Below are 26,763 nucleotides of genomic sequence, written 5' to 3'. Positions count from 1 at the left end.
CCTCTCTCACTGACTCTCTCTGTGTCAAATAGAATCATTAAAAAAAAAAACCCTAAAGGAAGTAGAAAAAAATAAAAATTAGAGCAGAAATTAATGTAATTAAAACCAGGAATTTTTTTTTTAATCAATAAACCCCAAGTCTGTTTCTTTGAAAACATCAATAAAACAGATACACCCTTAGCCAGGCAAACAAAGAAAAAAAGGTAGAAGACATAAATTACTAATATCAGATGAAAGAAGGGAGGGCTACTGCTAACAATCCCAATCACTGTAAATTCAACCAAACATTTATGGAATACTACACAATTCTCTAAAATCTCTTCCAGAAAGTAAAACTAGAAGGAATACTTCCTAAATCATTCTAGGAGATCATTATTACCCTGACACCAAAACCAATACTACAAGAAAAGAAACTACAAACTAGTATCTCTCATGAACACAGACACAAAAATCTTCAACAAAAATTAGCAAATAAAAGCAAACACTATATTTAAAAATTATACACCAGGTTCATGTAGGATTTATTCTAGGTATGCAACATTAGAAGATGTTCAACATTAGAAAATCAATGTGATCCATCATATCAACAGAAAAAAAATCACATGATCATATCAATGAAGGGAGGAAAAAAAACATTTAACAAAATCCACACCTCTTCATTATTAACCCTCAGGAAACTAGGAATAGGAGGACTTCTTCAACTTGATAAAGAATGTCTCCAAAAATCCACAGCTAAAATGATATTAATACTGAGAAAATAGAAGACAGGGAATCAAGGCAAGGATGTCCCTCCTCCTACTACTATTCAATACTATACTGGAAGGCCAAACTAATGAAATAAGGTAAGAAAAGGAAACAAAAGGTATACAACCTGGGAAAGAATAAAACTTTGTTCACAGATGACATGACTGTCTACAGAAAATACAAAGACTTCACACCCCACACCCTCCTGAAACTAGTCAAGTGATTATAGCAAGTCTGCACAATACACAGTTAAAATACAGAAGTCAATTGCTTTCCAATGATGTATCAGACAAGGGCCAGTATTCAAAATTTATAAAGAATTTATCAAACTCAACATCCAAAAAGCAAAAAAAAAAAAAAATCCAGTCAAGAAATGGACAGAAGACTTGAACAGACCAAAGAAGACATCCAAATGGCCAACAGACACATGAAAAAGGGCTCCACATCACTCAGCATCAGGGAAATACAAATCAAAACCACAATGAGACATCACCTTACATCAGTCAAAATGGCTAAAATTAACAAGTCAGGAAACAACAGATGTTGGCGAGGATGTGGAGAAAGGGGAATCCTCCTACACTGTTGGTGGGAATGCAACTCTGGAAAACAGTATGGAGGCTCCTCAAAAAGTTAAAAATGTAACAACCCAACGACTTAGCAATTGCTCTATTAGATGTTTATCCAAAGTACACAAAGTGATTTGAAGGGGCAAAAGCACCCCGATGTTTATAGTCAAACTATTGAAAGAGCCCAGATGTCCATCAACAGATGAATGGATAAAGAAGATGTGGTATACATACACACACACACACACACACACACACACACACACACACACTACTCAGCCATCAAAAAGAACAAAATCTTGCCATTTGCAAGGACATGGATGGAACTAGAGGAAGACAAATACCATATAGTTTCAGTCACATGTGGAACTTAAGAAACAACAGATGAATATAGGAGAAGGGAAGGAAAAATAGAAACAGACAGGGAGGTAAATCACAAGAGACTTAACTACAGGAAACAAACTGAGGGTTACTGGAGAGGGGAAAGTTGGGGTAACTGGGTGAGGGGTATTAAGGAGGGCACTTGTTGGGATGAGCTCTGGGTGTTGTATGCAACCAATGAATCACGAAATTCTAACCATGAAACTAAAAGTACACTATATGTTAACGAGATTGAATTTTAATTAAAAAATTTAAACAGTCAATTGCTTTCGTATATACCAGCAATGTACAAGTGGAATTTGAAGTTAAAAACACAAGACCATTTACATTAGCATACCAAAAAAAATTAATACTTAGGTGCAAATCTAACAAAATATGCACAAGATCTATATGAGAAAAAGTATAAAATTCTGATGAAAGATAACAAGCAAGGTAAGATGTGAAGTGGAAAGAAAGTCCATAATCTTGGGTAAGAACACTCAATACTGTTAAGAGGTCAGTTCTTCCCAAACTGATCGACAGACTCAATGCAATCCCAATCAAAATGCCAGGAAGTTATTCTGTGGATACCAACATGTTGACTCTAAAATTTGGATGGAAAACTGGAAAACCAAGAGTCCCAGAGTAGTCAACAAAATATTAAAGAGCGGGGAAAAAAAGGAAATTGAGGATTGCCAACACCCAATCTCAAGACTTACTATTAAAGCTATAGTGATTAAGACGGAAGGTGCCTGGCAAAAGAGACAGGTGCTTGGAACAGAGTGGAGAGCCCAGAACAACATCCACACACACAGGCAAAGGCAACTCAATGGCAAGGACAGTCTTCAACAAATGGAACCGAACAATGGGACATTGATAAGACAAAACAAACAAATGAAAAGAATAAAAACAAACTTTTCACACCTTTCCCAAAACCTAAACGTAAAATGCAAAACTTCTTAAAGATGACATAAGAAAAAATGTAGGGATCCTTGGATTTGGCAATGACTTTTCAGATATAAAACCAAAAGCATGATCTACGAAAGAAAAAAATGGATGAGAGGGACTTTGTTAAAATTAAACTTCGCTGTAAAAGACACTGTTAAGAGAATGAAAAGACGGGACGCCTGGGTGGCTCAGTTGGTTAAGCAGCTGCCTTCGGCTCAGGTCATGATACCAGCGTCCTGGAATCGAGTCCCACTTCGGGATCCTTGCTCCGCAGGGAGCCAGCTTCACCCGCTGACTCTGCCTTCCACTGTCTGCCTGTGCTCACTCTCGCTCGCTCTCTCTCTGACAAATAAATAAATAAAATCTTAAAAAAAAAAAAGAGAGAGAGAGAGAATGAAAGGACCAGTCACAGAGTAGAGAAAATATTTGCAAAACACACCCATGGTAAAGGACTTAAAATGTGAAAAGAGCGGTGGCTAGGAAACCCAGTCAGTTAAGCATCTGCCTTTAGCTCAGGTCCTGGGACTGAACCCCACACTGGGCCCCCGGCAGAGAGGAGCCTGCTTTTTTCCCTCTCCCGCTGCCTGCTGCTACCTCTCCGTGTGCTTGTGCTGTTAATAAATAAATAGAATCTTTAAAAAAGAAAAAAAAAGGGATCTGAAAAGATGCTCAACTTTGTATGTCATTAAGAAATTGCAAATTTAAACAAGGTACTATTACATATCACGTAGAATATAAAAAATCCAAAGCACTAGTAATACCAAATGCTAGCAAGGATGTGGGACAACCGCACTCTCATTCACTGTTTGGTCAGAATGCAAAATGGGAGGCACTATGTGAGACAGCTTGGCAGTTTCTCACAGAACTAAACACATTCTCACTATAAGATTAGTAATTGTGCTCCTTTGTATTTACCCAAAAGAGCTTAAAACTAGTGTCCACACAAAAACCTGCACATGGATGTTTACAGCAGCTTTATTCTCTGAAGTGCCAAAACTTGGAAGCAATCCAATCTCCTTCAGTAGGTGAACAGGTACACTGTGCCACACCCACACACGATTATTCGACAATTAAAAGATGAATTATTAAGCCACAAGACTTCGAAGAACCTTAAATGCATATTGCTAAGTGAAAGACCAGTCTCAAAGGCTAAATACTATATGATTCCAACTCTATGGCATTCTGGAAAAGGTAAAAATTAACCAACATTTTTATTTTTATTTATTTTTTAGGTCATCTCTATGCCCAATGTGGTGGCTAGAACTCACAACCCCGAGATCAAGAGTCAGATGCCCTAGCAACTAAGCCAGCCAGGTGCCTCTGAAAAGGTAAAACTCTAGACAGTCAAAAGATCCCGGGCTGAGGGGTGAGCGAGGAGGGTGCAGAGAGAGGAGAAGAAACAAATAGATGAGGTACAGGGGTTTTCAAGGCAATTAAACTAGGCTGTAAGATACCAACAGTAGGTAAATAACATTATACATTTGTCAAAACCCACAGAACTATAGAAAGAGGAGTGAACCCTAATGTAAACCATGGATTTTAATTAATACTGTATCAATGCTGGTTCATCAGTTGTAACACATGTACCACAACAATGTAATACATTAATAATAGGAGATAGTGAAGTTAGAAGAAAAATATCTTCTCTTTGTACTCAGGGGTATTTCCTATCTGAACCCAGTTCAAGTACAAATCCCCCAAAAGGCCAGAAGTTGGGAGATCACAAGAGGTGTTGGAACACAGGAAAATAAATGAGCAAACCAGACAAGCTGCAGGTAGTTAAGAACCATTAACCATGAGAGAAGCAGTGACATCACTCAAAATTAAAACCAAGTAGAGTTTAAAAGTTTAGCTACTTTACTAACTAGCTGCAATCAGGGATGGCAAACAAAGACTAATTCAAAGTAACCTGGGAATTAATCATTTAAAACTTACCAATAATCTGAAATTAGTAGCTTTAATGCTATGAAAATTACATGGAATTTGGAAAGATTGAAGTTCTCTAAACTTCCAAGAAGTAAAGCACTCCTTCCCAGATACATGGACTTATAAAATCACTATATACTATCTCCATGAGAAGCAGAATCCCCAGAACCATCACTCTGTAAAGATGAGAAGTACTAAGAGGGCATATGAAATTTATGAGCTCTGACCTGAAACATGTCCCATTTTATCGAGACAAAAAACCAAAATAGTTAAGCACTAATCTGCACACTACAGAGGGGTTGAAAGACATAGAAAGATTGTGTGAGCTCACGTATGTGTGTGTTTCCAACCATTCTTGAAAACAATGGACAACAGAGATGAATAAATGTCCCTGTATATCCCATAAATATTCCTCAAATATTTATCATGCAACTCCAGCTCTGCTCTAAAACCTGGGGACATAGTCATGAAAAGAAAAGACAAGGTCTCTGCTTTTAAGGAGCAGATATTCTAATGCAGAAATGAGAAAATAAATATGTAAACAAACATTATATTAATGAACAGTGATCAAATAGTGATTAATGAATAGTGATCACAGCTAAAAAGAAAACAGGACACAGTAAAGATCTGAGTGACAAATGGGATGTATTTTAACTTGGATGAACCAGGAAATATAGAACAATGAGTTGAGATCCAAATGACACAAAGGAGCTAGCCACAGGAAGTGTGGGAAGAGTGTTCCCGCCCAAGGTATCAGCATGTATACAAAAATGTCCTTGGAGCTCTTCCCTCCAGCCCCTGCTCTCAAATCTCTGACCCAGCTAGGTGGGGACATAATCTAGGACTTGTGTCTCCCAAAACTCATTCTAAATCTTTGTTCGGTGACTAAATTATTCAAGCTTGAGAAATTAAAAACATATGCTAACAAGATCTTCCCACCATATACAGAGAGATCATCTTAAAAGCATCATGAAACAGTAACACTGAAATTCTAAAAAACTTCTGTTCTAACATTTTCATCAATTTTATATCAAACTCCTTTCTTGAATTTATATACCCATTTGACATATTTATGAAGAGACAAAAAAAAAAAAAACCCTACATTCCGTAAATGTATTTATCCATCTAACAAATATTTGAGTACCTAATTACACTCTGTTCCAGCTGATTTCTTCTCTTTATCTCTTTTTTCCCCTCAATTTAACACCAATCATAATCTATGTAGGCTTTTAGTTTGCTTTTCAAAATTAATTTCTTGAGCTATTTAAAGGAATTATCCAGTGCTAGAGTTCTCAACACTGGTCACACATTAGAATCACTTAAGGAACTTTTTTTTTTTAAGATTTTATTTATTTACTTGACACAGAGAGAGAGATCACAAGTAGGCAGAGAGCGAGGGAATCATGCTCCATGCTGAGCAGAGTGTCCCATGCAGGGCTCGATCCCAGGACCCTGAGACCATGACCTGAGCTGAAGGCATAAGCTTAACCCTCTGAGCCACTAAGGCAGCCCCTCACCTGAGGAACTGAAAAACAAAAAGCCCAAAGGGCACCTGGCTCGTTCAGTCACTGGAGCATGCAGGTCTTGATCTCAGGGTTGTGAGTTCAAGTCCCATGTTGGGTATAGAGATTACTTAAAAAAAAAAAAAAAGAAATAAAGAGCCCAAGTCCCAGTTTGTGATTAATTTGTTTAAATGTTTCAAGAAAATTGATGCTAAATGTTGTAAGACTAGTTAAATAACAAAAAGATATATTTACATAATACTTCTTGCTCTCAAATTTTGAACAAAGAGCTTACTAATAATAACTTAGTAGGCCAACATTTTATTTAAATAAGTTTTATGGTTCTACAAAGAGTGAATTAGAAAATCAAAAGCAAGGAGAAATGGGCATGATGTTAACATGGGGAAGCAAGAGAAAGCAAGAAAGTATGTGACTGGGAAGCAAATGCTTAGCTCTGAGATCCTTCTCTGAGAGAAGAACAGATTAAAACCTAAAAAGAAAGAAAAGAAGGATCCCATGCACTCAAGGAAAGAGAAGTCCCCCAACATCCCTCCTGCTTTTTCCAATATAAACACACAGCTGGGCCGACTTACCACATCCTGGTTGGTACCGACTTTATCAACTTTTCTATTTAGGCCAAACTTGACCGGTCAATGATGGACGGGCTGTGTGCCAAGTGTACCAATTGTACAACTGACTGTGTAATGGATGAAACTGAGAAACCGGGGTGAAAGTATCAAGAGGCTCTAAGGATAGCGAAAGAGCCAAGACTCAAACGATTACCACGTACACACAAGACAAACTATGCAGATGACTTCTCAGTACAGAAGTAATTCAGAGTGTTACACTGTGGCATCAGCTGACCCAGACCCAGAAGATTGCTGGAGTTCCCATCATGGACATCTCTAACCATATAGACGACACTGAGCGAATGCCAGATGATGATGGAGCCCCTCACTCCTATGTCTTAATAGAGTTCCTCAGCTCTCCTTTACCAACTTTTCCTGTTGCCAGTTCATACAAGCAATTCTCCTTACCCAGTTCCTCTGTTCTGAGCTATGGCTAAAGACACTCACTTTTTTATGTTTTGAAACTGATTATCTTGTACCATTTTACTTTTTGTTGCATCTTTTTATAAATCAGATGACCGCTCACAAGACAAAAAAAAAAAAAAAAAAAAAAAAGGAATGGAAAAGATCAAAAGGGAGGACAACAACAACAAAAAAACAGTTCTTTTTTGCCGGGAACCCTTCTTACAAGTGCCAATCAGATAAACTATATCTGATGTTACATCGTCACAACTCCTCTATCATCAGGGAAAGTAGTTCACATAAGAAAATATCTCTATAAAATGAGTTCCAGGCTTACATTCCATATTTGGATAATTAGAATTTCATTACGATGTCTGTCTCAAACTGATGCGGAAGAGAATGGAATCTTGTCATCAAGACGTGACATCGAACTAAGAACCCACAGGGTAAGCACTCAGCTCCTGTGATACGAAGACAGCTCCGGGGGATGGGTGACCCTGGGCAACAGTGGCTGACCTGCGGGCCTGCGGCTATCTGCCATCTGTCACTCTTCCCTCTTCCTCCTCTGTCAGCTGCTATCTCCAGCCGCCATCAACAAAGTCCACCTCAAACAGCCATCACTTACCTCTGGTCCCATTTACCGTAGATAAGCTCCAGGCCAGGCATCAAGATCACCAGCCCTGTGGGAACTTCTTCTAAGGTAAGAGGTGGCCCTATTGGTGAAATGCAGGTGCCAAGGCATGCAGACATTGTGCCATCTTCTGGGCTATTCTTAATGTTCTTATTGTCCCACTTCCCTCAGTTCCCACCTGTGGCCTCTGGAAAGGAACATATTACAGTAGGATTTCCAAGGACTGATGCGTGGGGGTCAGGAGATCTGGCCTGTGATTGGCCCCAACTAGCTGTGTGGCTTTAAAGGAAGTCATCACACCTCAGGCCTCAGTTTCCTTATCTGCAAGCCAGGATGGACTGGAGTCTTTTCAGAGGAGCTGGCAAAGATCACATAGATAAGCACCACCTCATTATACTAACAAGCAAACAGAAGGCCGGAGGCGAGTGATTTGCCCCAAGTCAGACATAAGCAGGCAGAGAGCAGAGCCGAGGATGGGACCCACATCTGCAGGTCACAGCTAATCAGCCAGCACAGTACAAACAGATCTGAGCAGCTGCTCATTCTTCCCCTTTTCCGTTTTGTCCATCAGAATGCATGCTCCCTGCAAACAAGGACACACAGGACCTGCTGCCTGTCTCAAAATTCCCAGTTCACCCAATTAGAACAGGGAGGAGCCTCAAGGACTTACCCCCCCACCCCCACACACGGTTCTTTTACCTATGGAACATGAGGGTACATATATTCACCGTCCAGAGGGCTCCTGCCTTCACTTCTCATGGAAAAGGTCATCATGTGCCTACCCGGGGTGCCAACAAAGCCACAAGTTCCAGAGAGGAACTGACACAGAGAAGTTCGAAGGAGGCAGACTGGCTCAGCACAGAAACAAACTGTCTACCAAGGAAAACTACCCCATGGGGGACTGATTCTTTTGAAATACGTTCGAGTGCATGGGAAAATGGTTTTTCAAGAGCTGGTGGACTGACCAGTCACCTGGTACATACAAGATCACATCCGCATTCTGACAAGAGTGGCTTGCCTGCAGTGTAGACCAGGGGCCAGAAAGACAAGAAAGACGCATGGAGACTGGGTGAGAAGCTTCTACGGTGTGATGGCAAGGGCGCACTGCAAAGGTACGAGAAGTGATGGAAAGATGTATATGGACTCAAGAGGTTTAGGAAGCGAAATCCACAGGACTTGGTGTGACAGACTAGATTTTGGAAAGGTGACAGAGTAGGAGTTGACTTCTGGTTTCCCGACTCCAGGCTAAACGGATGAAGTGTTTACTGAGAGAGGCAATAGAATAAGAAAGGTGGTTTTCAGTGGAGGAGGTGCTCATGAATTCCGTCTTGAACCTGATGAGTCTGAGGGGCCACAGACACATCTGAGAAGAAAGGTCAGCAAGTCCGATACACAGAACTGGTGCTCAGGAGGCGTGTGGGCCAGAGACAGGAATCTGCCTGACCTGCTGATAGGTGGTCATGAAGCTGCACAAAAGGTCACCTAGGGAAAGAAAGGAACACGGGGCTGAGCCCATAATTAGCATTCAGTGGCTACCAGGAGCATGACTTTGCACAGGAGACACATCAGAGAGGTAGAAGAAAGACAGGAAGCAATGCAGAGCATTTGGTCTACTGCGATGTCAAGTAAGGAGACAGAGAAAGGTCAGGTGCGCTGACTTAGAAACAGTTTTGGTAAGAACTCTTTAGTGGAACGACAGGGCCTGAAGGGTGGAAGGTGGGAAAGTCAAGTCAACCCCTGAGCACTGGCTGTGATGCGCGACAGTGACAGGGCAATACCTAGAGGTGGGGCAGTCAAGTGGGAGAGAATCAAACAGGAGCGCATGATGGGAAGGAGTGCAGGGGAGAGGATCCTCGCAGGCTCCTGGAAGGGCGGGAGGGCATGGACTCCGAGCCAGAGTGGAGACTGAACCCGAGGAGGAAGGAGAGCCCCTCCCCGTACCAGGCGAGGAGGAGAAGGGGACAAATACAAGAATGGGCTCATGATCAGCAGGATGGAGGAGGTCCCGTGGGATGGCTGCTAATTTTTCTGTAAAACTGGAGATGAAGTCATATGTTGAGATGGAAGAGGAAGGCTACATGTGATGTCAATAGCACACACCCATGTAAATGGTCTAATTTATCTGTTATGCCACTTTCTCCCCTACTACCAATACCTTATGTCCTGCTCATCTATTATTTGGCTGTCAACCCAAAGGATTTTCATATTTCTAAGCCGAAAAAGTATGATGTTGCCAGTGCCTCTGCCCCAGGTGACCCTTCCCATCTGCCATTCCTGCACTTTGATCACCTACCTCTTTTGCATACCTTTCCCCGTCTATTTCTCATTAGATCTCATAAACATGACTTTTTAAGTAGTCTCCTGCCACCAGTCAGCTCGAACTCAACAGATATGACCATGCAACTTCCTGCTGTAAACCTGACTGCAGCTCTACCGTGAAGACTGCATCAACGTGGACCCCTCAATGTATGCAGTGTCCAAGGTGCAACCGCAGCCCCACCCCATCTGCCTTTCTACCATCTCAGTCTCATTCCAAAATGTGCCAAACAAGACACCTATGTAGAAATACAACCCCGACAGCAAGCTCTCCACTCATTTCTGCCTCGGAACTGTAACTTAACAAAACATCTCTCTGACGGAAACACAAATTGCATATAACCTTTATCTCCAGCTCCCACATAGAAGATCAATACCACTTTACACAGAACAGCTGTTCCATGTATTTTCCTTCTATGTATGAAGGGGTCACGTTCATTAACACTACAAATTGTACATTATATTCAGAAATGTCAGAGCCTTGAAAGAATATGGAATTGCTGGCATTCTAGCCACTTTCCCAGTTTGCTCTCTTCCTACCTCTAAGTCCTACTTTAGAACTGCTATTTTGAGATTTCTATTTTCCGAAGCTGCTTTGACCAAAGGCATTCTGTCAGCTCAGAGTGAGAAAGATGGCGGGGCGAGGAAGTGCGAGAAAATGCTAGTGTTAGGCCCAAAGAAAGCCTGACGAAGTCCAAAGACAGACAAGCTAAAGAGACTTCCGTGCTTTGACGTTCTTTAAGTCTGTGTGTGTGCCTTTTCTTCTTCCAATGACCTCTCTCCTCATCAATCACGTGTCCTTCGTTAACAAAAGGTTTCTGGATCTGAGAATTCACGCTGTGCTCTCCTTCAGACACTCCATTCAATTTACACCTTTTATTACAGTGGCTTAACATCACCATACAAAAACAAGAGTACAATATACCTTCGTCTAGGCATCCCTACATATTAAAAATGATATGGCCACACCGCAGAGGATCCAGACATAAGCACTTTTAAAGCCAGAGTTTGGGAGATGTGATCTGAATGCAAGTATCAAAAAGGAACTAGCTGGTTAACCCAAAAAAGAAAAAAACATATTATGACTTGAAGCCATAAAAAAGTAAGAAATTCAAACTCTTTTCAGAATTTTAGGTACCTACAGAGCCAAAACTTTTTAACACTGAAACCAGCTACTAAATCCCAATCCTTAGAAATTAAACATATACGTTTTGATTGTTTAAGTACAGACCCAGAGGGATACAGAAAACAGATAAAGCTCCTCCTGGCTCTGATTCAAACCTTGGGACATTTTCAAGGCTATGTCTGATGAACCTTTCCTGTCAGTAAAGTCTTTTCAGTTTAAATTTCTATTCTGTAAGTTTATGTCCTACAGTTATCTGCTGCCAGCTTCAGGCTGACCTCACCAAGAGAAGTAGGGCAACTTTAGAAAAGGAGCTTGGTATGCTTTGTAGTACTGGACCAGAACCAGTAAGGACAGTGCAGTCTTTCAGATTTCTCATTCCGGGAGCTTAAGACAAAAGTCAGGCATAAACGTTAGGTTAAGTGCCTTTTTGACCCGATTCCTGGTAAGTACTTGTGTTCAGAGATGTGTTCAACGCACAGTCGCTCAGCTTCTAGGCACAAGGCACTGGGAGGCTTCTGGCAGGCCGGGGGAGCGGCGGTCTGACTGTGCCGCACGGTACCAGAGGCGGGTCCTACGGGTCCGGGGCTTTTATGTTTAGCTCAAAACCACTTGCCCTGAACTTTCAGGCCTTTTCATTCAATGTGCACGATTTCACAGGAGTGCTTTCTCCAGGCTGCACCTAGCCCACCCGAGGCCAAGAGACTCACTGTGAAGTGCAGTGAGGTCCCCGCCGAGGACCCGTCCGGGGCGGGGACAGCCCAGGAAGCCCACAGGAGAAGCCCGAGGAGAGGCCCCGGAGGGCCAAGGAGGGCAGGCCACCCACGGCTCGGCTCCGGGGAGCGGAGCCCAGGCGTGCACCTTCATGAACTCGTCCTTGTCGAAGCAGAGCGTGTCCGGCCCCTTGGGCAGGTTCATCCTACTTCTCTCCATCCCGCCGACCGCCGCCTCTCAGCACCAACACTCGAGCGAGGAGGAAAGGTAGGAGGCTGCGCTCCCCGACGCTACCGGTGAAGCCACAGCATTTCCACCGCACAGAAGGCACCGCTTCCTCTAACATGGCAGCGCCCCTGCCCGGCCAATGAAAGAGGATGCCACAGGCCCGCCTCCGCCTGCCTCCGCCTGCCTCCGCCTGCCTCCGCCAAGAGAGGCGCGCGGGCCGCTACCATCGAGCCAGCAGGTGATGCTGCCCCCGTGCAGCGGAGGGCGACACTACAACCTCGCCTACGTTTCTGCAGGGCAGCCCCGAGGCTGTTGATGCCCCGGTGAGCGGGAGAAGGGAGGGCGGGGAGGGTCAGGGGCGCTCCCTCCCCACCTCGCCCTTTCCCTCGGAAAATCGGCCTGCGAACCTCTTCCAGGACCTTCTCCCGAGATTGTCCCGCGGGAAGCATAGCCGTGGCGGGATGCTGGCCCTTTACTTCTGCGGCCGGTTGTCCAGAGAGGGGGGCGCGTCCGGGTGTCAGGCCTCCGGTCCCCAGGCGCCGCCGCTGCAGCCGCCTGGGCGCGGAGGCCTCTCTGGGAACCCGGCTTTCGCCCTTAGCCCCGGCACCCACCTGCGAGCTTGGCTTCTCCCCCGCTGAGCTTGGCTCCAGCGATCTGTAGGGAGGAAGGTGGTCAGCTGGCAGCCTCGGGTCGTCTGGGCCGCTCCCAGCTCCACTTCAGCTCAGCTGCGGGGCGGCCACAAGTTTGGGTTCTCAGAGCTCTTAAAGAATCACCTCGCTACCGGCCGGCCAACAAAACGCAGCCGACAACTAGATGTGCGAGCATGTTTATGTCCAGTCCGCTCTAGAATGGGCGGAATCGTGTGTTTGTGGCTAGCGTTGGTTTGATCGCCACACCTGCCCCCAATTTCCGAGACCCCCTCCTCCTCCTGCCGTCCACCCCACATTTATTTTGAGATTTTTCTTTCCTCTTCCTTTGCTCTTTCTCCCACTGTCCTCCCCTTTAGTGGGAATGTCATGGTCAAATGATGATTCATTTCTCTTTTTTTTCTCCGTGAGACTCTGACAGCTCAAACCACAGATCTCACACGCGCCCTTCAGGCTGCAGCTTTGCTGTAATAGCCCAGGACTGGGCTTCCCCTCCCAATGCTGTGATCTCCCAGAGATAGCATGAGCAGTCCTTAGAAAGGGATGGGACACAGCAAGACAATGGCTTACAGTGAGTCTTACATTCCAGTCACTCCAAACGGGAAACTGGTCACTTTTTAAAAAAAAAAAAACTTGAGTACAGGGACGCCTAGGTGGCTCACTTGGTTAAGCAGCTGCCTTCGGCTCAGGTCATGATACCAGCATCCTCAGATCGAGTCCCACATGGGGCTCCTTGCTCAGCAGGGAGCCTGTTTCTCCCTCTGCCTCTGCCTGCCATTCTGTCTGCCTATGCTCGCTCTCTCCCCCTCTCTCTCTGATAAATAAATAAAAAAAAATCTTTAAAACCTGAGTACATAATCTGAAACAATACATTCCCTAGCAGTGGGCCTGGCAAGGCTTTGTTGAGGAAAACGTGCCCAGTCAATATCCAGAGACTATGACAGGTAGGATGAGAGCTGGAATCTTATTTGGAGAATCAGAATAAATTGCCAGGGGAGCAACTATGCAAGTGCATTCTATGCCCTGTTGTGGTCATTTGGATATAGGGAATGAAATCCTCATTATTTGGTCTTTGTTTGTTTACTCTTATTATGAAAATTCTCAAGCATACACCAAAGTGTGTAGAGCAGAAGGATCCCGGCCCTTCCGAGTACTTATCACTCTGCTTCCCCAACTGTTTCATAGGCCCTCCTCCTTCTACTGCCCCCAAAGTGCCTGTATTTTTGTTTTTGGGAGAGAGGGGAGGTCTGAATATATTTTAAAGTAAATCCCAAACATCACATCATTCCCTGCTCCCCAAATACCTTGGTTTACACATCAAAGAAGGAGGAGGAAGAGGTGGAGGAGGGGAAGACTGAGAAGGAGGAGGGATGAAGAAGAGAGATTGCCGCACAGGCCTACTATGCCAGAGTCAATACGTCTAATAAGCTATTCTGATTGGCTCTGAGAGGCATGACTTTTAGCCTCTCAGACTTGTAGGGCCACAGTGCTAATAAGCGACAAGGGCAAATTCAGGCAGCGTAAACAGCAAGGCCCACACTCATCACCAAGGCACCGAGAGGGGGGGCAAGGGTGCCAGACTGACGGAACAAAGTTTTCTGGGAACCTCCCTGCCCTAGAAGTCCAGATGAGCGAGTAGTTGAACTGTTTTTTGCCTTCATTGTCATTCCTTTCTGAAATTATTGCCGGCCTTTGGTAAAGACATGAACCTGAGCTTGTGCAGCCTGGGGTACTGATCTTGGGGTTGCTGAAGAGAGTAGGTTCCAACAAAGAATGAAAATCCCTGCTGCCTGTTCTCCTTCCGAGAGTCAGGAGGGAACAGTCAAGAGCCCATACAGTTCACTGCCACTTGGAGCCCTGGCTGTGGCAGTGGCGTGGCCCACCAAAGCCAGGAGCAACAGGCAAGACCCCAGACCCCAAATGCTAATGGAACACCCTGGGGAGGATGAAGGAAAGGCAGAGAGTCAGCGGAAACCTTCCCAAAGGACATTTCCCTCAGTTTCATCTGGGAGCTGACACTCAGCTGGTACACACCCCTTCAGCCACACAAAGTTTGGTAACTAGCCTCTGGCCAGAACCTGCTGTGTGTCTCCCTACCCTGAACCCTTCCCAAGATCCCTACCATGGCCTCGCGATCCAGGCACTGGGCGTGTAACACTTGACTCTGCAGGGGTCCCCGGGCCAGCTTTTGGTTAGTTAGTTGTCCACGCTGTTAAAGATTTGACTACTGTTACATGTTTGACTCTCGTCTTTGGTGATGGTACCTATTTCATAGGAAATAGAAGCTGGAATCCAGGAAACAGGCTGGAAGATGAAATTAAAAAGTGGATACAAAGCTTCTAATCAGAGCCAGACACAATCAGCGATCAGCTATATCCCAGTCTCTCCCCTCTTCTCTGATCTGTACTTTCCTTAATGAGGAATGAGACTTTAAGTTGACTTTTTTTATCTTCAAGTCTCTCTCTCTCTCTCGATTCCCTAACTTCCCTCTCTTGCCTTCATTTCATCCTAGAACTTGTGCCCACGACTTCTTTTCTAAGTAAATATTAACCCCCTTTGACTCTGAATCTCTGGAAGATTCTCAGTTCCCTATTTTTGCTGGCACTGTGACAGGTCCTCATTTCTCCTTCCCACTCCTCTCTATTTATAGTTTTCACATTTTTTTTGGCAGGTTGGCTACAGAACACTCAAAAATTGCAAAGAGAAATATTGTGTTCTGGACATTCGCCCGAGCATTTTTTTCCAATATCGTCCTTATGCTCTTCTGATCCTCTCTTGAACTGTTGGACTAAAGCAGCTGACGCTTCCACCAGCAACCAGAGTCATCCTGTCCACTACTGTGGGAACAGAGGGTTTCCATTTGGAACTGCAGACTGAGCCTAAAGTCTGGTGGCCCTTTGGTGACAGGATAGCAGGTATGGGACGGGTGGGACATGGAGGACAAGCATCATGGTAGAGGTCTCAATTCGACCAGGAAAGCTCACAATGAGCCAACAGGTCCATTTCAACATCTTCTGTATTTTCCTTATAACCTGTTTAATTCCAGAGTGGATTTGAGATCATTTAGTTTGATTCTTAAATGTTTCCCATTCAAACCGGAAACAGACTCATCCTACGGGCTCCCAAATTCTGCCTCATCTTCCTAATCAGTTAGTACCCCAAATTGGGTATGATAGTGCCAGAACATTCTTCCATGTGTATTTTATAACAGACTAGTATTTTATTAGTTTTTTTTTCAAACTAATAAGAATGATAAGGGTAACTTTTTTTTCTCTTTTAAAGCATAGGCAAAATCATGAAAGACATTGAAATGAACCTAAAAGATTATAGTGTCTTCCAAGGGAAAACAGGTGTTGTCTCATGTACCCTTCTGGGCTGACCAATTCTATGGGATATTCTGTGCCTTTCTTGTCTTTGAGCTATTTTGCAACTCTATAGATTGTACATAATTGATGTGGATGCAGATGATCTTGTCTAGCTATATGTAAATGAATTTTGTCCACTGGAAGTACAGTTGACCCCCTTTCCTTTGGTAGAAGGCAGTTTTGCATCCATTTGCATTCTATTTGCATATCTATTTGCATCTATCAAAGCAAATTCGTTTAAGTATTACTGATTGTATATGTGTCTGCCTTGAGATTCTTGCTTGAAGTGGTGGTAACATCTTAGTGGTTCCCGAGCTAATGAATGAATTAAACAAAATCCCTTCAGGCATTCATCTCATATTTGTAAAATGGTCCTTATTTAATCTTTTCGAGAAAATGATACACTATCAAACCATGACAAGATTCTGGTAAATGAAAAGTGCAATGAAATCAAATCGGAATGAATTTTAGAATTACCTTCAATGTGGCCCACGCTATGCCAGAGGCAGAGAATGAATGAATCTCAAAGACATGGCTTCTGGCCCCCAGGAGTTACAGTAATCTGTGTCAACATTGGCATGCCTGAGAAATGCATGTGACATTCCCATCAGGGTTTCCCCGGGGGTTCAGTTAACCTTTCTCTTCCAAGCTACCCTCTCTTGTAGTGATATCAACTGTGCCCTTGGTTTCAGCTCCCATTCCCTAGCCAACATCTCTCCCACTGATACATAACCATCTGTTTCTTTCCTACCCACCAGGCCCGTGTAACTGACTACCTACTCATGCTATTTCACTGATGCCCCACCTGTGCCTCAAAACCCAGCATGTTCAAAACTTGATTCATCATCGTTTGTGAAAGAATGGCTTATCCTCTTTTGCTTTGTTTCTTTAGAAATGATTCTACCAATGCCAGCGGCATGCACCAGAAACCAGGAAGGAATCATACAGCTGAGCCAACCTGCTGTACTTTAAAACACTTGACCACAATTATCCAGTGGATACTCAACCCTGGCTTCAAACTCCCTTGTCTCTCCGGTGAGTTTGCTTTCCCTCCTTCAAGACTTGCCTCAACAATCCCTACCCCCACCTCTTCTGAACTATGTCACCTCACTCCCAGCTCCTGTCCTAGGGATGAGGGAGCAGAAGGCAAGCTTAGGACAAAGCAGAAGCTGGCGCCCTACACCCTCTCCCCAAGCCATATGTGTAACATTCCTCATGCACTCCTGGCTGCCCTAAAGGAAAAACGATGCTTAACTGATAGAGATCCCAGTCCTGCAGGACAAGAGTATCCCTCCATCTACGAATGTCCTAGTGACTTACAAGGAAGGAAGAAGATTTCTCATCAATAGCCTGACTTCCAGAGACCCATACCTCAGTTTCCGGAAGCCCTAACATCACCCTCCCCTCCATAAAATTGAGGGAGGCTAAGGGGGAGGGAAGTGTAATAAAACTGAATTTCTGCTAAGCCCAAAGGTCACTGACAAGGATGTGTGATAGGAGGAAAGTAACATATCTCCAGGAAACTTCCGACTGTCTTCATGCTTTCCCACATTAGAGGCAAAAACAGCCTTGACTTGACAATAACCAGGTCTCCCTTATCCTGAAATTCTTCTTTATCATATGACAGTCCTTCTGGACACCCCCTTTGTCCTCACCTTCCTCAGCTCCCAGTCAACCATGCCTCTGTCTGAGCAGCTCTTTCTGCCCTTGGGTCCTGTCCCTGTGTTTTAATAAAACCACCATTTGCACCTAAGACGTCTCAAGAATCCTTTCTTGGTCATCGGCTCTGGACCTCACCCCACCAAACCTCACCTGTGTTCCAAAACTTCATCACTAGTGTGACACTTCAAGAAAATAAAAGCCCTTTGTGCAGGAATTCCCTTATCTTACCACCACCCAATCAAATCTATACCTACATTTGTATCCATTTTTAATTTGTTTTTAGACATTTACTCAACAAATATTTAGTCAGTACCTACTGTGTGCTACAGAGTGCCATGAGTGTTTGTAAATCTGTGGTGAACGACACAGAAAAGTCCCTGGCATAATGGAATTTACATGGTAATTGGAGAAATGTACAAGAAACACAGAAAGATTTGAAGACAGAGCAGGTTTATTGAGAAGAGCAGACATCTCCAGCTAGGGTTTGTTCTTCCTTGTGCCTGGGATTTGTTCCTTCCAGCCCTCTCCAGGACTCCACTCCCAGGGTCAATATCAAGTTCTTGTTCCAATGGATCCTTCCAGTCAGAAGACAAATGACCTTTTTCTTAAAAACAAAAGGAAAAAACCCAAAACAAAGACTTCCTTTAACCTTCTACCTTCCTATAACAACCTCCATATTTCTCTCCCCACCTCATTCCCAGCATAGCTTGTAAAATATTTGTCTACACCTGTGGGTGTAGGGTACCATGTCCCCAAGGGTAGTTGAAAAATCTCTATAACGAATCCTTATGTGCAGATCATTTTAAGGGAGTCCATTTCCAGATCCAAACTCCATGTGTACTCTGTAGGATAGGTGATATGCCCATTCTTGGGTCTGATATCAGGATACTCCTCTCCTTCCTGGAAGATCAAGACACTCCTCTCAGATCTTATTAGAGTGTAGGACTTGGGCTGATACCAAAGTTGAAATACCAGTTTTGTTTCAAATAATGCCCTTCTGAGGGCAGTCCTGGGGCTCCACCTTTAGAGCTTACTCTCCTTATTAAGGGTAAAGGTTAACATCGGAAAGGGGATTAGGGCAGATGTTGGAAGTGCTCAGAATATCAATCAGTTTTGGTTAGTGACACTCATTCCTTCATATTTAAATTAAACTACATATTTTTAGGGACATAATAGGGAAAAGCACAAGTAAGGATTTTAATGGTTTCATTCCATTCTAGTATGGTTTGGGAAATAAAATAACAGAAAATGAGACTGTTCTGCTTTAAAAAAAAATCAACTTGTAGCAGGCAAATGTTATTCCAATGAACTCGATCCTTTTCTTTCTCATTTTCTTTTTAAATATTTATTTATTTATTTAGTAGACACACACACACACACACACACACACACACACACACAGAACACAAGTAGGGAGAGCGGGGGAGGGAGAAGCAGGCTTCCTGCTGATCAGGAATGTGGGCCTTCATCCCAGGCCCCTGGGATCATGACCTGAGCCAAAGGCAGCTGCTTAGTGACTGAGCCACCCAGGTGCCCTCTATCTCATTTTTTAAATGTTTAATATTTTCAACACCTAGTTAATAAAATATACATATATTATGATGAGAAGTTTATGATTAAAAAGTTCCAGATGTCCACTTAAAAATGTGCAAGGTGTGTGAATTCTCATAGGCGGTCCATGCACCATACACGCCTATCACTAGCAAACGTGAATGTACTCGGTGTCTCTAGGTTCCCGCTTCCTTAGTGCCCTCTTAATCACATGGTTTCTCTTCCTACCATCCTGGACCTGTATTCTCAATTTGCTTCTCTATTTCATCTCTGCCCCTTTGAAGAGCTTGATTCTGGGTCTTCTGTAGCTATGCGTTCGCTCTCTCTCGCTCTCTCTCTCTCCCTCGATCAGGCTTTCACAACCTAGCACTATTGATACCTGGTGGGTGATTCTCTGCTGTGGGGCTGTCCTGTGCCCTGCAGGACAGTTAGCAGCATCTCTGGTCTCTAGCCACTAGATGCCAGCAGCACCCTCCCCCCCAAGTGGTGACCACCAAAAATGTCGCCAGATATTGTTCAATCGGCCCTGGGAGCAAAACTACTTGCCTCCCAGCCCCAGTTTTAAAACCACTGCTTTGGCCGATTCCATTCAGCATCATTGATTTAAGTTCTTTGTAGAAGCTGAAGGCTCTGAAGTTAACGTCTTTAATCCTAACCCTCCCTTGGAGCTGATAATCACATGGCCAGCTGCCTGCAGCATATTTCTCCATGAATATGTAACAGGAGTCTTATTTTCACCATGATTTATATCCTGCTCCCTCCTCACCTGCTCCTGTCCCAGTCTCCCCATCTTAGTAAACAGCATCCCCACCTCCTACTGACTAAAGCCTCAGCCCCTGGGATAAATTCCCCCTTTCCCTTTTCTCGTATCTAATCCATCAGCAAAACCAACTGATTTGACCTCCAAAACAGAAGTCAGACTTGCTCACTGCTCTTTATATCCATTGCTCCCATTTGAATCCAAACCCTGAAATTTTTTTTGCACTTCAGACACTGTTAACAGTCACTGGTCCCACGACTACACCTACACAGATATTTTACAAGATCGCTAATCACCACCAAGTTGCCAAATCCAATGATTAACTTTCAGATCCAAATGAATCAACCTGTCAGTCCTATAGACATAGAACTCCCTCCACTTCTCTGGAAATATTCTATCTTTTTCATCGTGATGTTGGCTCTCCCTTCCTCTTCCACACTGGACAGTGATGATGGCTCCTTTCCTGGCTGGGTTTTTTTGAGCTTCCTGACCTTTAAACATCAGTCCTGTTTGCTTTGTGTGGGATGCTCTTCTCCAAACAGCACAACTGCTTGTTCCTTAATTTCCTCCAGGTCTTTCCTCAAATGAGGGAGACTTCCCTGACACAGTCCCATAGAAAATACCAACCTGCTCCCCTAAACCCCACACCCCATGTCCACTCACTCAGCTTAGTTTCCTTCCTACCCCACATCAACCCCTGATATGTATGTGTATTTATTTGCTTCATTTCTCACTCAACAACTAAAATGAAAACTCCAAGAGGACATCAAATTTATTTTGTCTCTTGTTAACTATTCTGTCTTTAGGGTTTAGAACAGTACCTGACACATAGTAGATGTTCCGTAAATATTGGAGAATGATTTGTTACTATCTTTGCCTTTTCTCTATCCATTCTTTACACAGCAGCCAAAAATGACATTTTAAAAATGCAAAAGGAATCCCATGACCACCCTCCACCCACCAGTGTAAAACCCTTCAACGGCTTTTTGTTGTGCTCAAGCCGCAGCTGACATTCTACAGCCCAGGCCAGATTAAGATTTCAGAGTTCTTAATCACTGGAAAGACGATGGTGTTGTCACCACCAGAGATATTTAAATATTTTTGAAGATTAGATCCCAAAGTAAGTGTGCTAAAAGCCTAGCAATATCCGATTTCACAAACTCAGATTTCATAAAATCTCATTAGTCTTCTCACCTTGTGTAAGTTTAATCTTTCCTCGGCCCCCTTTTCTCTTCTGTTTCAGGCACTCACCATACTTTGCCAGAATGACCATAACGGCCTTCCAACCTGTCATCTCATCTTCAGGAATATGCCCCTTTCCCTCCCCTCCTCACACCAATTCATCCTCTAAACTTATTCTAAGATGATCACTCTAAAATGTGCATCTCACTGTGTCCTTCCCCTACAGGAACTTACTCAATAGCTCCTAAGGACGTGTGAATTTCCTTGGTGTGGTATTTTTACAAGACCCTTTGCTTGCAAGTGGCAGCAATCCAAAGAAAACTGGAGGAACCAAAAGGGAAAAGGAAGCAAACAAACAAAAAACAAAGGAATGTCCAGGTTCCTGTAGGGGTGGATACCACAGAAGTTCATAAAAATCCAAAAGAAGATGGGGTACCTGGGTGGCTCAGTGGGTTAAGCCTCTGCCATCGGCTCAGGTCATGATCCCAGGGTCCTGAGATCGAGCCCCACACCAGGCTCTCTGCTCTGCAGGGAGCCTGCTTCCTCCTCTCTCTCCCTACTTGTGATCTCTGTCAGATAAATAAAAAAATCTTTTTAAAAAATCAAAAGAAGAGCTGCAGAACTAAAATTTCAGAATCATGAACTAGGGACTGGAAAACGGCAAAACACTTTTCTCTTTGTCCATGTCTCATGTTTACTCGTCTCCATATGGCTGCTTTCTTTTCTGGTCAGACTCTTCAAGTGTCCAGGAAGATGGTCATGGCCAGCTCCTGAATCCCATCCAGCAAGACCAGTCACTCGCGTAAAGAGAGAAATTTGTCTTCCTGTCATTTACATATCAATCCCAGGGAGACTCTGATTGGTCCTATTGGTCTCAGGTGGATCAATCACTATTTGGGTTTATATGTGTGCCCATCCTCCCCCAGACTGCATAAAGCACAGGTAAAATTTTTTTTAATTAACATATAATGTTCTATTTGCCCCAAGGGTGCAGGTCTGTGATTTTCTGTGTTACACATTTCACAGAACTCACCATATCACATACCCTCCCCAATGTTCATAACCCGGCCACCCGCTCCATCCCTGCAAACCTAGGTTTGTTTTGTGAGATTAAGTGTTATGGTTTGTATCTCTCCCCAACCCATCTTGTTTCATTTTTTCCCTTCCTACCTCCCATGACCCGTTACCCTGCATTTCAAATTCCTCATATCAGACAGATCATATGATAATTGCCTTTCTCTGATTGACTTACTTCACTTAGCATAATACCCTCTAGTTCCATCCAAGTCATAGCAAATGGAAAGATTTCATTTTTGATGGCTGCATAGTATACCTGTGTGTGTGTGTGTGTGTGTGTGTGTGTGTGTGCCTCTGGGTGTCTGTGTTTCTGTGTGTAAAGAGGACCTGGCCATGCCATCGTGGGTGGAGATGCCCCAAGCAGGATCAGGCTGATGAGGGGTAAGATGTCTGGTGGGCAAGTCATGTTCACACCCCAGTTTAAGGCTGCTTAAGTGGGATCGGGTGTAGGGTCTACACCCTTCTGCCCAGGGTTTATCCTGAGACCCTGAACGGATGGGTCCATGACCCAGGAGCGGGGCTAACCCTAACAGTAAGCACTAACCCTGACCCAGACACTGATGTGAGCCTGCCCCAAATGCTAACCCAAGCACAGACCCGACCCTGACCCTGACCCTGACTGTGATCCTAACCTGAACCCTAAACCTAAACCTAAGGCTGACACTGACACTGATGTGGACCGTGAACATAAACCTAACGCTGACGTTACCATAACCATGATTCATACCTAACCATGACCCTGACCCTGACCCAAATCCTAACCCTGACCCTAACCCTAACCATGACCGTGACTGTGAGCCTGAACCTAACTCTAACCCTAAATGTAGCCCTGACCCTGACACTAACACGGGCCCTCCCCCGAATCCTATCGCTGAAGCTAACCCTAACACTAACCCATAACCCTGCCAGGGACCCTGATCATAACAAGTTCTAACCCTAACCATCAATCAAACACTAACCCTAACACTAACCCTAAATTTTAACAATAACCCTGAGCCTATACCTGACTATGATAATAACCCTAACCCTGAACTTTGCCTATACCAGACGCTGACCCTAAACCTGACCCTGGCCCTGACCCTAAACCTAACCATGACCCTAACAATGACCACTATATAAGCCTGTCCCTGACCCGAATGTGGACTTTAAATCAATACCTGATCCTGACCATAAACCTGACACTGGCCCTAGACTTCACCCTGACCCTGACCCAGGAAAAGACCATAAACCTAACCCTGACTCTAAGAGTGACCCTGACCCTGACCCTAACACTAAACCTGATACTGAATGTGAGCCTGACCCTAACTCTAACCCTAAATGTAACCCTGACCCTGAAACTAACACGGTCCCTGACCCGAAACCTAATCCTGAACATAACCCTAAAACTAACCCTTAACATTGTCCCTGACACTAATCGAACCCGGTCTAACCCTAACCCTCAACCTACCTCTAACCCTAACCCTAATCCCAATTTAGCAATAATCCTGACACTCTCCCTGACCCTGTTCATAACCCTAACTATGAACGTTGCCTATGTCAGACCTTAACCTTAAACCTGACCCTAGCCTTGACGCTAACCCTGACTGTAAACCTAACTCTGACCCAATACGTGAGCCTGAACAGAATCGTAACCCTAAAGCTAACCCTGATCCTGAACCTACTCATAAAACAGAACCTAAACATAAAGCTGACCTTACCATAACCATAAAGCTAACCCTGACCCTGACCCTAACCCTGACACTAAACCTTTCCCAAACCTAACCCTGACCCTGACATGAACCTTGCCCTCAAACCAAAACTTGAACCTGACCCTAAATCAAACCATGACCCTGAACCTGACCCTAAATCTAACTGTCAGCCTAACACTGACCCTGACCATGACTCTGACCGTAACGCTAACCGTGACCCTACTGTGAGCCTGACCCTAAACCTAACCATGAACCTAACCCTAACACTGACCCCTACCCTAAGCCTTGCGCTAACCCTGAACCCAATGACGTCTAACACTAACCTTGACCCTACGTCTTTCTTAACCCTAACCCTAACACTAACCTAGTATAAACCGATCTCTGTTCCCTCCAGCGGGGACAACAGCTGAACCCAGGCTTCCCACGGGCTGGATGGAGGCTGTATGCGGGTCACTGGATGGGCCCTGCATGGAGTGGAGTGTGAGCCTTGAACAGCTTGGGGACCGGTGGCTCAGGGAGCTATGGTGCAGCAGGAAGTTCGATAAGGAGCCCCCAGGCAGTGGTGACCTCAGTACCGTGATGACAGAGCCCAACGGAATTGGAACCCACGTATCCAGGCACCCCATTACAGAGAAAACCCCCCTACCTAGATCATTTCAAGGCACATCCTAAAGGAAGCGACATGTTCTTCTGCTGTACTGAAGCCCAGAGGATGCAGGGAGTAGAGAGCTCGCCCTCCAGACACGTCCCCTCCCTGGCAGGTCATATCAGGTTTCCCCAACACCTCAGGCCCTTTGGCTACTAAAATCAAAAGGTGACACGAGGGGGCTAGGAGTCAGAGAATCCCACACCTTCTGATCCACCGGTGTAGCCCTTGGTCTCCTCACCGTCTGTGTGTGTGTGTGTGTGTGTGTGTGTGTGTGTGTGTGTGTGCCTCTGGGTGTCTGAGTGTCTGTGTGTAAAGAAGACCTGGCCATGCCATCGTGGGTGGAGATGCTCCAAGCAGGATCAGGATCAGGCTGATGAGGGGTTAGATGTCTGGTGGGCAAGTCATTTTCACACCCCAGTTTAAGGCTGGTTAACTCGGATCGGGTGTAGGGTCTACACCCTTCTGCCCAGGGTTTATCCTGAGACCCTGAAGGGATGGGTCCATGACCCAGGAGCGGAGCTAACCCTAACAGTAACCACTAACCCTGACCCTGACACTGACTGTGAGCCTGCCCCAAACCCTAACCCAAGCCATGACCCTGACCCTGACTGTGATCCTGACCTGAACCCTAAACCTAAACCTAAGCCTGACACTGACCCTGATGTGGACCCAGAACCTAAACCTAACTCTGACATTACCGTAACCATGACTCATACCTAACCATGACCCTGACCCTGACCCTAATCCTAACCCTGACGCTGACCTAATACTGACCCTAAACCTGACCGTGACTGTGAACCTGACCCTAACCCTAAACCTAAAGGTAACTCTAACCATGACCCTAATTCAGACCTTGAACCTAAACCTAACGCTGACCCTGACCCTAACAATAACCCCTACCCTAAACCAAACCTTTACCCTGACCTTACGCTGTCTAACCCTAACCCTAACCATATCCCTACTTCTAACTCTAACCCTAACCCCAATCCCACACCCTATCGCCAAAGCCTAACAGTGACACTGAACCGAACATTGACCCTAAGCCAAAGCCAGACCCTAAGCCTGACCTTGGCCATGACCTTCACCTAATCCTGACCCTGAGCCTAATCCTAACCATGACACTAAACTGATCACTACATAAACCTGTCCTTGACCCGAATGTGGACTTTAAACCAATACCTGAACCTGACCATAAACCTGATACTGGCGCTAAACTTAACGCTGACCCTGACCCAGACCATGACCATAAACCTAAGCCTGAGCCTAACAGTTATCCCGACCCTGACCTGAACACTAAACCTGAGCCTGACTGTTAGCCTGACCCTAACTCTAAACCTAAATGTAACCCAGACACTGACACTAACACGGGCCCTACACCGAATCCTATTGTTGAAACTAACTCTAACACTAACCCCTAACCTACCACGGACCCTGACCCTAACACATTCTAACCCTAACCATTAAACTAACGCTAACTCTAACACTAACCCTAAACTTTAACAATAACCCTGACCTTATATCTGATTGTGATCATAACCCTAACTCTGAATTTTGCTTCTACCAACCCTGACCCTAAACCTGACCCTGGCCTTGACCCTAAACCTAACCATGACCCTAACAATGACAACTACGTAACCCTGTCCCTGACCCGAATGTGGACTTTAACCCAATACCTGAACCTGACCGTATCCTGACACTGGCCCTAGATTTCACCCTGACCCTGACCCAGGCAAAGACCATAAACCTAACCCTGACCCTAACAGTGACACTGACCCTGACTCTGACACTAACGCTGGCACTAAATGGGAGCCTGACGCTAACTCTAACCCTAAACGTAACCCTGACCCTGACACTAACACAGGCCCTGACCCGAAACATAAACTGAACCTAACAGTAAAACTAACGCAAAACATTATCCCTGACACTGACCCTAACCCGGTCTAACCCTAACCTTCAAACTACCTCTAATCCTAACTCTAACCCCACTTTAACAATAATATTGACCCTCTCCCTGACCCTGATCATAACCCTAACTCTGAACTTTGCCTATGTCAGACCTTAACCTTAAACCTGACCCTGGCCTTGACCTTAAG

At 44.6% G+C, this 26,763-nt stretch overlaps 1 protein-coding gene across 1 annotated transcript in view; it reads right to left on the bottom strand.

Annotated features, from left to right (window-relative positions):
* LOC131816153 (conserved oligomeric Golgi complex subunit 2-like) overlaps positions 1-12,195 on the bottom strand; it is a 31,222-nt gene extending 19,027 nt beyond the window's left edge. The window contains exon 1 of the mRNA XM_059148590.1: positions 12,009-12,195. Coding sequence (XP_059004573.1) covers positions 12,009-12,080 — 72 coding nt within the window. The 5' untranslated portion in view covers positions 12,081-12,195. The remainder of the gene's footprint in view (positions 1-12,008) is intronic.
* Between the last annotated feature and the right edge of the window lie 14,568 nt (positions 12,196-26,763).

Source organism: Mustela lutreola, chromosome 15, assembly GCF_030435805.1.
Source record: "Mustela lutreola isolate mMusLut2 chromosome 15, mMusLut2.pri, whole genome shotgun sequence".
Taxonomy (NCBI): domain Eukaryota; kingdom Metazoa; phylum Chordata; class Mammalia; order Carnivora; family Mustelidae; genus Mustela; species Mustela lutreola.
The sequence above is the reverse complement of the archived record's forward strand: the minus strand, read 5'-3'. Positions and strand labels throughout refer to the sequence as shown.